The sequence below is a fragment of the Heterodontus francisci genome, chromosome 4, assembly GCF_036365525.1.
Source record: "Heterodontus francisci isolate sHetFra1 chromosome 4, sHetFra1.hap1, whole genome shotgun sequence".
NCBI classification, from domain to species: domain Eukaryota; kingdom Metazoa; phylum Chordata; class Chondrichthyes; order Heterodontiformes; family Heterodontidae; genus Heterodontus; species Heterodontus francisci.
The window spans coordinates 144,530,494-144,544,594 of NC_090374.1; the positions used below are offsets into that span (position 1 = coordinate 144,530,494).

Sequence of the window (14,101 nt, forward strand, 5' to 3'; positions counted from 1 at the left end):
GCTTCCACAGCACTCTGGGGTAGAGAATTCCAAAGATTCACAACCCTCAGAGAAAAAAATTCTCGGTCTTAAATGGGCAACCCCTTATTTTTAAACAGTGACCCTTAGGTTCTAGATTCTCCTACAAGGGAAAACATCCTTTCCACATCCACCCTGTGAAGACCCCTCAGGATCTTATATGTTTCAATCAAGTCACCTCTTACTCTTCTAAATTCCAGCAGATACAAGCCTAGCCTGTCCAATCTTTCCTCGGAAGACAGCCTGCCCATTCCAGGTATTAGTCTGGTAAACCTTCTCTGTACTGCCTCCAATGCATTTACACCCTTCCTTAATTAAGGAGACCAGTACTGTACACAGTACTCCAGATGTGGTCTCACTAATTGCTTTGTCTAACTGAAGCATAACCTCCATACTTTTGTATTCAATTCCCCTCGCAATAAATGATAACATTCTATTAGCTTTCCTAATTATGTGCTTTACCTGCATACTAACCTTTTGCGATTCATGCACTAGGACACCCAGATCCCTCTGCATCTCAGAGCTCTGCAATCTCTCACCATTTAGATAATATGCTTCTTTTTTATTCTTCCTTCCAAAGTGGACAATTTCCCACTTTCCCACATTATACTCCATTTGCCAGGTCTTTGCCACTCACTTAACCTAACTACATTCCTTTGTAGCCCCCTTATATCCTCTTCACAAGTTACTTTCCTAACTATCTTTGTGTCACCAGCAAATTTAGCAACCATACCTTCGGTCCCTTCATCTAAGTCATTTATATAAATTGTAAAAAGTTGAGGCCCCAGCACAGATCCCTGTGGCACACCACTTATTACATCTTGCCAACCAGAAAATGACCCATTTATGCCTACTCTCACACCATCCTGACTTGGAACTATATCACCATCCTTCACTGTTGCTGGGTCAAAACCTTGGAACTCCCTTCCTAGTTGCACTGTTGATGTGCCTACACCCCAAGGACTGCCGTGGTTCAAGAAGGAAGCTCACCACCACCTTCTCAAGGGCAATTAGGGATGAACAATAAATGCTGGCCTAGCCAGCAAAGCCCACACCCCCCAAATAAAAACAAATCTAGGTGATTAATATATATCAAGAAAAACAGTGGTCCTAGTATTGACTCCTGGGGAACCCCACTATACACCTTCCTCCAGTCCGAAAAACAACTGTGTTTTCTGGCACTCAGTCAACTTCATGTCCATGCTGCCACTGACCCTTTTATTCCATGGATTTCGACTTTGTTAGCAAGCCTATTATGTGGCACTTTATCAAATGCCTTTTGGAAGTCCATATAGACCACATCAACCATCTCTGTTGCCTCATCAAAAAACTCAATCAAGTTAGTTAAACATGATTTGCCTTTAACAAATCCATGCTGGCTTTCCATAATTAACCCACATCTGTCCAAGTAACTGCTAATTTTGTCCTGGATTATCATTTCTAAAAGCTTTCCCACCACAAAGGTTAAACTGACTGGCCTGTAGTTGCTGGGTTTATCCTTAAACCTTTTTTTGAACAAGGGTGTATCATTTCCAATTCTCTAGCCAATTCTGTCACCACCCCGGTATCTAAGGAGAATTGGAAGATTCTGGCCAGTCTCTCTGCAATTTCCTCATTTACTTCCCTCAGTATCCTTAGATGCATCCCATTTGGTGCTGGTGACTTATCAACTTTAAATACAGCCAGCCTTTCTAATACCTCGCCTTTATCAATTTTAGCCCATCCAGTGTTTCAACTACCTACACTTTGACAATAACTTTAGCAGCATCTTCCTTGGTAAAGACAGCATTAATTTTGCTCCCTAATTGACCCCACCCCTCCTCTTACTACTCTTTTACTATCTATATGCCTATCAAAGACTTTTGGATTCCCTTTTATGTTGGTTGCCAGTCTTTTCTCAAACTCTCTCTTTGCATCTCATTTCTTTTTTCACTTAACTGTTATCGTGAGTCCCGCATGGTGTGTTGCCTCCCTGGTGCCAGGGCAAAGGACATCACGGAGCGGGTGCAGGAAATTCTGTAGTGGGGATAGAGTCAGAAGTGGTGGTTCATGTTGGTACCAACAACATAGCAAGGGCAGGTATTGAGGTCCAACAGTCATATTTTCAGGAGCTAGGGAGGAAGTTGAAGAGTAGGACCTCGAGGTTAGTAATCTCTGGATTACTCCCAGTGCCATATGCTAACGAGCGTAGAAATAGGAAGATAGGGAAGATCAATGCATGGCTTGAAGCACGGTGCAGGAGGGAGGGTTTCAGATTCTTGGGGCATTGGGACCAGTTTTGGGGCAGGAGGCACCTCAACAGGACTGGCACCAATGTCCTCGTGGGGAGATTCACTGGTTGGGGAGGGTTTAAAATAAATTGGCAGGGGATGGGCACCAGCATATAGAAGTAGAAAAGAGAAATAAGGTGCATAAGGTGAGAGTTTTAGACAGGACTACCAAGGTGCACAGAATACTGAGAGAGCTAGATAGCACTAGAGTAGGGAAAAGTAAGTTATTAGGTGAGGGCAGAGTAGGGGAGGAACCCTAAATCAGGGTTAATGTGCATGCATGTGAATGCACAGAGTGTAGTTAATAAGATTGTTGAGTTATAGATGCAGATTGACATGTGGGAATATGACGTTGTGGCTACAACAGATACCTGGCTCAAAGAAGGGCAGGACTGGGTGTTAAATATTCCTGGATACAAGGTGTTCAGGAAAGATAGGGAAGGAAGAAAAGGGGGAGGAGTGGCAGCATTGAGAGCATTACAGTGCTCGTTAGAAAGGATATCCCAGAGGGGTCAAGGGCAGAATCTATTTGGCTAGAGATAAGCAACAAAAAAAGGTGCAATTCCATTGCTCGGTGTAGTCCATAGGCCACCAACTAGTGGAAAGGATGTAGGGGAACAAGGAAATTAGAGAGAGAGGTGCAAGAATTATAGAGTAGTTATAATGGCGACTTTAATTATCCGAATATAGACTGGGATAGTAGTCGTGTGAATGGAAGAACGGGGCAAGAATTCCTGGAGTGTGTTCAGGAGCACTTTCTTCAGCAGTATGTTTCCAGTCCAACAAGAAAGGCGGCATTCCTAGACCTGGTTCTTGACGATGAGGCAGACCAAGTGGATTAAATATCAGTAGGAGAACAGTTAGGGGACAGTGATCATTTTATCATAAGCTTTAGGTCGGCTATGGGAAAGGACAAAGAACGGTCTAGGGTAAGAATAGTTAACTGGGGGAAAGCCAACTTCAATGGGTTAAGAATGGTTCTGGGCCAAATAAATTGGAATCAAAGATTGGCGGGAAAAACGGTATCTGAACAATGGAAAGAGAAGGCTGACAGGAGATTTGATAGAGGTATTCAAAATCATGAGGGGTCTGGACAGAATAGATAAGGAGAAACTGTTCCCACTTGGAAAGGATCAAGAACGAGTGGGCACAGATTTAAGATAATTGACAAAAGAAGCAATGGTGACATGAGGAAAACCTTTTTCACACAGGTGTAGTCAGGATTTGGAATGCACTGCCAGACAGTGCGGTGGAGGGAGGTTCAATTGAGATATTCAAAAGGGAATTAGATAGTTACCTGGAAAGTAAGAATGCAAGGGTTATGAGGAGAAGGCAGGGTAATGGCACTAAGTGAATTGCTCACTGGAAAGCAGGTGCAGACATGATGGGCCGAATGGCCTCCTTCTGTGCTGTAACAATTCTGTGATTCTGTGACTTCTCCTCTGAGCTTTCTATATACAGCCTGGTTATCATTTGTCTTATAACCTGACATCTGTCATACCCTTTTTTCTGCTTCATCTTACTCTCTATCTCTTTTGTCATCCAGGGAGCTCTGGCATTCCTTTCCCTACCTTTCCCCCTCGTAGGAAAGTACCATGACTGTACCCGAAGTATCACCTTTGTATGGGCAGCCCATTGTTCCATTATAGTTTGGCCTGCCAATCTTTGATCCCAATTTACCTGGGCCAGATTTGTTCTCACCCCACAGAAATTGTCCCTCCTCCAATTAAGTATTTTCACTCTAGATTGTTCCTTGTCCTTTTCCATAGTGAAGGCAAACCTTAAGATACTACGATCACTGTTCCCTAAATGTTCCCTACTGACAAATAGGACCCAGAGTACTGCTGATGCATATCCAGGCTTGGGCTGATAAGTGGCAAGTAACATTTGCTCCACAGAAGTGCCAGGCAATGACGATCTCCAACATGAGAGAATCTAAAAATCTCCCCTTGACATTCAATGGCATTACCATTGCTGAATCTCCCACTATCAACATCCTCAGGGTTACCATTGACCAGAAACTGAACTGGAGTAGCCATATATATACTGTGGCTACAAGAGCAGGTCAGAGGCTAGGAATCCTCTGGCGATTAACTCGCCTCCTGACTCCCCAAAGCCTGTCCACCATCTACAAGGCACAAGTCAGGAGTGTGATGGAATACTCTCCACTTGCCTGGATGAGTGCAGCTCCAACAACACTCAAGAAGTTCAACACCATCCAGGACAAAACAGCCCACTTGATTGGCACACCATCCACAAACATTCACTCCCTTCACCACCGACACACAGTGGCAGTAGTGTGTACCATCTACAGGATGCAATGCAGCAACGCACCAAGGCTCCTTAGACAGCACCTTCCAAACCCGCGACCTGTACCACCTCGAAGGACAAGAGCAGCAGATGCATGGGAACACCACCACCTGCAACTTCCCCTCCAAGTCACATACCATCCTGACTTGGAACTATATCGCCGTTCCTTCACTGTCTCTGGGTCAAAATCCTGGAACTCCCTTCCTAACAGCACTGTGGGCATACCTACCTCACATGGACTGCAGCAGTTCAAGAAGGCAGCTCACCACCACCTTCTCAAGGGCAATTAGGGATGGGCAATAAATGCTGGCCTGGCCAGTGACGCCCACATCCCTTGAATGAATAAAAAAAAAGGTAGCACTTATACAATCTAAGACATATCAGGTATATAATGTTGGTGATAAGTTCTTAAGCACTACTTGGCTGCAATTTATAAAATGTACATTACTAGATAAATTGAAATAAGAAGCAAAACACTATATATACTGGGAATATACAGCAATTAAGTGAGCAGCTGGAGAGATCAGAGAATTGGCATTTTGGGTGTGAATCCTCATAAAAGGGCTACACTAGATAATTATATTCACATTCCCCCACTCCCCCACCCTGTTCATTTATTTCTCCTGCAAACCCAGCCCCCAACAATGTTTCACTTCGTGTTGCATTACCCTTCAAGATTATGCTTGGAATTGAATTATTGTCTTTCCAAAAAAATCTGCACTCTTTTTCCTGCCCTGTGTTCTGACTAAAGACTACTAATATAATAGTTCTGATTTTACATACAGACATACAGAGAATGAAGACTGCTAGCATGCATACAACCTTTCAACTGTTTCAGATAATTCTTTTCTACAATTTCCAACAAAAATCTGACTTATTTCTCTCCCCTGCCCAGGCTCTATTTGTTTTCAAAAGATACAAAATGGACCATGAAACTTTTTGGGAAATATTTTCAAAAACAAAAAAGCTGAAAACATGGCGTTCTACTTATTAATAATACAGTCCATGTTGCAGTAGGTGTATGCTACTCATTCATTGTAAGGTATCTGATAATTTAATTCATGTTAGTGCATGCTCAGTTTAACTACTCTTGTTGACCAGAACCTGATTCACAACTAAACTTCAATCTGACCCGAATGCTGTACAGTTTTATCACAACTTCTTCTGACTTACTTTCTACTGTTTTGGCTATGTTGCTTAATGTTCTGATGAAAGCAAAATACTGTGGATGCTGGAAACCAGAAATAAAAACAGAAAATGCTGGAAATACTCAGCAGGTCATGCAGCATCAGTGGAGAGAGAGACAGAGTTAATGTTTCAGGTCAATGACATTTCATCAAAACTGGAAAAAGTTAGAAATCTCAAAAGTTTTTAAGCAAGGACAGAGGCAGGGAAAGGAGGGAGGGGTGGAAAAAACAAACAGAAAGGTCTGTGATAGGGTGAAAGACAGGAGGTATTAAATGACAAAAGGGAGTGGTTGGCACAGAGTGGTTGCAGATCATAAACAGAGTGCAAAAGTTGGGAATTTAGAGCAAGCGACTCTCTGTTAAGTCATACCAGTTGAGTAGTGACTAACTCAAATTTAGTTTAACTTTTTAGTTTTTAGCTTAACTTTTTGAATTTAATTTAGAACTTTAAAAACCATAACAGAAACTGCAAGTAAGTCAGCACTCAACACTAAAATAAAAGCAAAATACTGCGGATGCTGGAAATCTGAAACAGTTCCGAAGAAGGGTCACTGATCCGAAACATTAACTCTGCTTCTCTTTCGAGTTCCGAAGAAGGGTCACTGACCCGAAACGTTAACTCTGCTTCTCTTTCCACAGATGCTGCCAGACCTGCTGAGTGATTCCAGCATTTCTTGTTTTTGTTTCAGCACTCAACAGTAACTGCCTGTCAGTGGCAGTGAATGTTCAATCAGCTGTAAGCGATTTCCTGAGTAGGTGCTAATTACTGAGAGCAGAAAGCTGTATCAGCCGTTGTAACTTGGGTGTGGCTCAAAAACGTAGACAGAAGTAGTACCTGCTGGTGCAGAGTGATGGGAACAGAGTGCATTGTAAACATTTTTCGAAAGTTGGGTATTTCGTGCCAGTGGGAATTCAGTGCATAGGGGGAAGGAGGTGTTGTTTTCTGCCTCCAATACTTGTTGAGGCAGTAAACATTTTGGTCCAAAATTTTGATGCTTAGTGCAAGTTAGTGCATAGAAAAAGAAAAAACTTAAAACAAATTAAAGGTAGATATAAATAACATAGGCCAAGATCTGGCAGAGCAGGTTGTGTGTTTGGACTGCAGTATGTGGGAGTTTGTGGAAAGTGAAACTATCCAGAGTGAACACATCCGCAGGAGATATCTCTGTCTCAAGTCTCCAGCTCAAAGTCATTGAGCTGGAGTATGGGTTGGAGACACTCCAGCAGATAAGGGAGGGGGAGAAGTAGCTGGACTGTTTGCTCCAGACTTCGGTTATACCTCATACAGAGGTGTAGGTTCAGAACGGGGTTGGAGTGACCAGTAGTGCACAATGTAACAGGAATCCAGATAAGGGAGAGAACAAGAATCTTCAGAAACTGATCCGACTGACCCTATCCAACAGGTACAATGGACTCGCTGTGAAGATAAGGATAAAGACTGTTGGAAGGACAGCTAAAATGTACATCATGGCAGCTCGGAGCAGGAGGCTGTTATTTTATTTGAAATGGAAGTTAGACTAATGGGTCTGTAGTTCCCTTTTCAATCCATTCGGTATTACAATGATAAATGAAAGTCTGCATTTGATGTGTTATACTGCCTCACCTCCATTATTCTCATGGACTGATCACTTTTTTAATGTTCCAACTTAAATCCTGCAGTTTCCATGAATTAATTTGCATTAAATGAATAAAGTTTCTATGATTTTAGGAGTTGCCCTGTACTACAATCTGATGTTATTGTACTATAGAATAGAGATTCTAAACAAAATAGAGTTTTAAAATCAATACTTCTCTCCAGTTTTGTGTGTTCTTCTTTGTCCTGTAAACTATGCTCCAGCTTCAGTCTGCCTGGCCCAGACCACTGTAAAGAAGCTCTGTTGCCAGTCAGCAAAAGGTGTTAGGAACTGTGCAAGAATGATCTTCCTTTTCAATTTTCATTGTCCTGCAGGGAGATGCTGTCTGTAATTAAGAACCAATTAGCGCAGATATGAAACTGAAGTTTACCCCACAGTCGGTGGCTGAGTTGTAGTTCCCCAATGCACCGTACAACCGTGTCAGCTTACTAATTTTATCTTTGTTCATTAAAAACTTGCTCAATTTCCTCTACATTTGTTGGCCTACTGTCCATGTGCAGTGCCAAGATTACAACAGTTAAAATCCATCCCTTACTGACTGAAAACCAGTTTTGAGATCCAGATTTGCATACAATTAGAAAATGGATTGGTGGAATTGAAGAAATGTGACATTTTTAAGAGTTATCAATGATTTGGAGTGGGTGATGTTAACAGATGATAGTAACTTTTCCCCACTTCTGTAGATACCAATGATAAATCATGGAATAAACTAGGTATGCAAATGGCAGATAAAGTAGATGTAGGTGGGTCTAAAATTCAATGCCAATAATTCAGGTGCCTGTTTGAATTTTTATTGATGTGACATATACAGTGACATTAGCATACTGGGAACAGGAAGTGCATGTAATCACTGGTGTTGGCTGTAATGTGCATATTCTTGAGTAGTTGAACCATCTTCCAGTCACTGAAGTTTCAATGCTTTGGTAACATAACCGATCCTGCCTGAGAGACCTGAAAATCAAACATGAGCATCATTAAAACACACAATTCTTTGAATTGACAAAGTAAAATAATCCTTCACTGTAACAATCGTGAATGTAGGGAGGGGAACTTTCAACTTTAGCTGAGGTGGGAACTGGAATATCGGATTGACAGCCCGTAAAAAGGTTTGTTTAATTTTCATTAAAGGCACATTGAGTGGAGAAATGTAATGACGGTTAATCTGATATTGCCAATTTTCCACCCTACCTATACTTTGTATCCTGGAGAAGGCCAGGCATGTTAGCACCAGACTAACCACTAGGTTCTGGGCCAGTGCCAGGAGATGGTAAAATTATATCATTGTTTTTGACCCTCGTATTTGACCACAAAAAAGGCCATGGGGCGATGCTCCGACCAGGTGAGAAAGGGGTCTAGGATTCCCTGGTCTTACCGTAACAGGGTTTAATTTTAAACACACTGTGTTTTTACCTCCCCCTTGGTAAATCCTTGTTCACTGCTTACCAATTATAAGGCAAAGAAACCAGCCAAACAGGTTTTCTTAGGTTTAAAGAAGAAAGGTTGAACTTTATTGAACTTAAACGCTAATTCGGTAAACACTTATGGATACGCAATGCACCCACGCTAGTATGCATATGTGATACACACATGTAGATAGAGACAGAAAAGAGAAGAAATAAAGTGGAAAGGTTCGAGGATGGTTTTGGTTACTGTTCCTCAAGCTCCCTGTAGAATCCTTGATTGTAGGTAGGTCTTGCTTTTCATTCAGGCCCAGTATTCTTCTCAATCGTTGTTCGATGTAGGAGACTTTCTCTCTTGTAGTTCACATCTTCAGTGGATTTGGAGTTCAGTGAGAAAGAGATGAGAGCAGACAGGAGAGCTGTGGTGAGCCAGCCAGGAGAGGTCTTTACAGTCCAGGAGCAAACAGTCTCTCTCTCTCAAACCCTCTGTACAATTCAAAAAACTCAGGTTGCCCAGCAGGTTAGTCATGTGACGAGCTGGTTTGAGGTCTGTTTGTGGATTCGGCCATCTTAGCAGTCATCCTGGAATGTGAACTTACTCACCTTCAATGTCTGGTGATCAAAGTCCATTGCGGGTTCAATGTGTCAGGGAATGGTCCTTTGTCTCCACAAGCACTGTCTGTTAGTATGTAAATGTTTTTTTCCAGCCACGGCTGATCTGTTTAACACGTCATTTCCTCACTCCAGCAACAGTTTAAAATCAATGTTCATATGACAAAATTAATATGTCGCATTCTTGGCAGGTGGGGGTCTGCATAACAGGCTATTTTAACAATGGAACCAAAGTGGGTGGGCAGTTACATTTACCCAGGTCACTTAGCCACCCTGGAACTGCCAGGAGTTTACAACTTTGTATTTTAACCCTCGCAATTAAGCAGGCGGCAGAGACAGCCTCGCAGAGCTGGTGAGGTCCTTTCTAGAATATCCATATCAGTTCGCAATGATGTCATCGGAACCCAACTGCAGTTTTTACTAGGAGGCCTGGCAGGAAATGGCAGTGAGTTTCCCACCAGAGCAACCTGGAGGTAGTGTGCATCAGGTCCAGAAGAGGCACAAAAAGCTAAGTTTTAAAATTTTTTTTTTTTACTTCCCTTGAAAAATAAAGCAGCAAAACAAGTGCTTTATGTTTTTCTTTGAATTTCAGTTATTGTTACACAGACAAACACAGCAGGCATTTTATATACAGCAAAATTTCAGAGTAAAGATGAATGAGTAGTTCATCTATTTTAGATAATGTTTGCGCTTGGTGTTATCTTAGAGTACCGGGAAATCTTTACCATGACACAGGAGGGGCTTTGGTTTAAAATCTCATCCAAAGCATGCCACCTCTGACAATGCAGCACTTTGTCAGTACTGCACTGCAATGTCAGCAGAGATTATGTGCTCAATTTCTGGAATGGGCTTGTACCCGCAACCTACTTAGTCAGAGGTGAGAGTTAAGCTGGTTCATATCCTCTCCATCTCAAAAAAAATAGGGTAATGACATTGATATCACTTTGCACATTAACATCTCATTTTTGCTTTGAAGCCTCAGAAATGTCAATGTTAGTCACCTCACCCAATACGCTAGCCATATTCCTGGGGTGGTTATAAATCAAAGAGTAGCCCGTGTTTATTTAATGAGGTAACTGAAACTCTGAAATTCAAAAGGTTGCCAGACCATCCAAGGTTTACACTTCAAAGGTTTTTCCATGTTTATTTTCAGAGGTCAGAGTCAGAAGTGTGGCAAAACTAAACAATGGGTGATCCTTCTTGTAGCTTCTTAATGGAGCCAAAATTCCGTGGAGATTGCAGATGACCCCATCAGAGGTTTAAATTATTCATATGATCTCCCAGAACAAAGAAAAGTTTGGAGTTGGAAATAATTAACTTTAATTGCTTTCTGGGACATCACATGTTTTGATATCTCCATATTGCTATGGAGATAGATGTTGTTAGAGAGTTAGTTTTTGAAGCTGTTGGCTTCAGTCAGTTGGTTTTTGGGAAAGTAAGTTGGCTTTTGGAAAGCTGTTAGCTTTGAAAAGAGCTGGACTCAGGAGCAAACAAGGCATCAGGAACCAGGGTGTTTCTGTTTTGAGGCAGGCCCATGCTCAAGCTGGGGAAAACCAGCTTTGTGAGGTGTTGAAGGTGAACTGGAGGATTTGCCTGGGTGAAGCTAGAGGGAGAATCCCCAGGAAAACTCAAACCTCAGATGACAGCTCAGAAATTAAGGAAATTCCTAACAGCTGTGGTACACTTTGGATTGATCCTAGGAGAAGTGAGCAAACCAAGATCCTGCAACATATAGGGAATTTTTTGGGGTGTAGGTAAAAATTAAATGGCGTGTTCCTGTAAGATATTTAAGTTTAAAATATAAATGTCTCAAGCTGTAGTGTTAAGTTAGTAGTGTTTTGCTTTGCTTAACTCTTGTACAGTAAAGCTTTTGTTTAAAACGTGAAATCTTGTGGTGTAATTCTTTCAGAAATAATTGGGAATTTGACTCTTTTGAAACATTAATGGTCCCTAACGGGATCGTAACACACACTTTTGGAGCAAATTCCGCCATATGCCATGTTGGCGAGGGCAGTAGCACGTGTGAAGTGAAAGGCCATTGGAAGTATAGAAAAGGAGGTGGATAATGACGCCAGTCAATATGTAATGCTGATTTGATACCAGCATTGCCATTTGAGCTCAACACTCTAACTAACGCCCTCGCAATATCGCACAGCTGAACACACGCTCTGCAATAGAAAGGCTCCCCAACACCCGCTTTGCCTGCACCAAGCTATTTAAAGGAGTTATCAACTATTTACAGGTTAGTTACTAGTTGATTTCTTCTGGTTGTTGCTACAATTCTACAAGTGTTTGGTGCTTTCTATAGTTGCTTTAAAGTCGCAAAGGTCGACAAGGAGCGGTGTAGTATATGCTGATGGACTTTTTGTTGACTTCAAGATTTCTGCATAAACCAGTTGCTCCCAGACATGACACTTGTAGCCATTCCATCCCCTTGGAATACAGCATGACTGGGAGAATGAACAGACATCACGCAGAGCAGGACAAGCTGCTGGAAGAGGGAGGAGGAGGAGGAGGGAGGAGAAGGGCTCTTATCAGGAGGCCATATGTGCCTAGGGTGTTCAGGGAGCAATTCTCCTACCTAAACCTCAGTGAGGAACAACATGTGAAATGTCACCCTTCAGTAAGGACATCCCTACTGAAATCCGCCATCTGTTGCAGCCACAACTACAACCTTAGAGCGGGGAAAAGGACTGCATTGCCAGTGGCTGTGAAGGTGACTGTGGCAATGAACTTGGAGCTGGAGATATTGCAACATCTCGCAGTTTGCTGTCTACGTTGCGTAAGGGAGTTCACTGAGGTTCTCTATTTAAAGTGAACTAACAACATTTAATTCTGTCTTGCCAGAAGGAAGCAGGTGGAGTGAGCACGTGGTTTTGCATGAGTAGCAGTCTTCTGCGTGGTGCAGGGTGCACTGATTGCACACACATCACTTTGCGGAAGACACATGCCTACTCTGCCTGATAATGGAACCAAAAGGGAGCCACTCCCTCTAAATCCAGCTAGTGTGTGACCACTGGCAGCAAATCATGGAGGCCAGTGCCCAGTATTCTTGCAGCAGTCATGAGGCCTTCGTAAAAGGGAACCCAAAAATCTTCTACCGACATGTAAATAGTAAGAGGAGGAGTGGGCCTATTAAGGAAGCGAGGGTAGAGATAGCAGAAGGGCTTGCCATAATCTTCCAAGCTTCTCTGGAAATAGGGTAGGTGTCAGAGGATTGGAGTGTGGCAAATGTGACACCCTCATTCAAGAAAGGGTGTAAGGACAGTCCTAACATCTACAGGCCAGTTAGTTTAACAACAGTGCGGTGTCAGATTTTAGAAATTATAATCAGGACAAATATCAACAGACACTTAGAGAGGATTGAGTTAATTAAGGAAAGCCAGCATGGATTTGTAAAAGGCAGCTCATGCCTGACAAATCTAATTGAATGTTTTGATGAAGTAACAGAAAAGGTTGATGAAGAGAATACGGTGGATGTTGTCTGTATGGATTTAAGAAAGCATTTGATACGGAACCATGTACACATAAGAGGCTGGTTAAGAAGATTGAAGCTCATGGAATAGGAAGGTCAGTGTCCAATTGGATGAAAAATTGGCTTATGGACAGAAAACAGCAAGTCATAGTAAATGGTTGGTTTTCAGACTGGAGGATGGCAGACATTGATAGGCTAGCAGAATGGGCAGAGAAACGACAGATAGAATTTAATACTGACAAATATGAGGTGATGCATTTTGCAGAAGGAATAGGGAGAGGCTATACATACTAAATGGCACAGTTCTAAAGAATGTGCAGGAACAGAGGGACCTGGGAGTGCATGTGCATTGATCTAAGAAGGTGGCAGGGCATAGTAAGAGAGTGGTTTGTAAAACATATGGGATCTTGGGTCTCATAAATAGAGGCATTGAGTACAAAAGCAGGGAAGTTGTGCTGAACCTTTATAGAGCTCTGGCTAGGCCCTAGCTCTGGTCACCAGGAAGGATGTGAGGGTCCTTGAGAGGGTGCAGAGGAGATTTATCAGAATGGTTCCAGGGATGGAGAATTTTATTTACAAGGTTAGGCTGGAAAAGCTGAGTTTGTTCTCCTTGGAGCAAAAGAGATTGAGGGGAGATTTAATAGAAGGGCGGCACAGTGGTGCAGTGGTTAGTGGTGCAGTGGTTAGCACTGCAGCCTCACAGCTCCAGGGACCCGGGTTCGATTCTGGGTACTGCCTGTGCGGAGTTTGCAAGTTCTCCCTGTGACCGTGTGGGTTTTCGCCGGGTGCTCTGGTTTCCTCCCACCGCCAAAGACTTGCAAGTGATAGGTAAATTGGCTGTTGTAAAAATTGTCCCGAGTGTAGGTAGGTTTAGTTTTTTTAGTTTTAGTTTTAGAGATACAGCACTGAAACAGACTCTTCGGCCCACCGAGTCTGTGCCGACCATCGACCACCCATTTATACTAATCCTACACTAATTCCATATTCCTACCACATCTCCACCTGTCCCTATATTTCCCTACCACCTACCAATACTAGGGGCAATTGCTAATGGCCAATTTACCCATCAACCTGCAAGTCTTTGGCATGTGGGAGGAAACCCACGCAGACACGAAGTTGGGAAACCGCTATTCCTGATGTCAGACCTGTCAGCTGTGAAACTCAGTGCGATTTAAAAAAAAACTGACAAACCATA

General features: G+C 42.5%; 1 protein-coding gene across 1 annotated transcript in view; it reads right to left on the reverse strand.

Annotated features, from left to right (window-relative positions):
* Nucleotides 1-8,188: 8,188 nt before the first annotated feature.
* Nucleotides 8,189-14,101, reverse strand: part of mtap (methylthioadenosine phosphorylase) — a 229,590-nt gene continuing 223,677 nt past the window's right edge. The window contains exon 8 of the mRNA XM_068030256.1: nt 8,189-8,370. Coding sequence (XP_067886357.1) covers nt 8,332-8,370 — 39 coding nt within the window. The 3' untranslated portion in view covers nt 8,189-8,331. The remainder of the gene's footprint in view (nt 8,371-14,101) is intronic.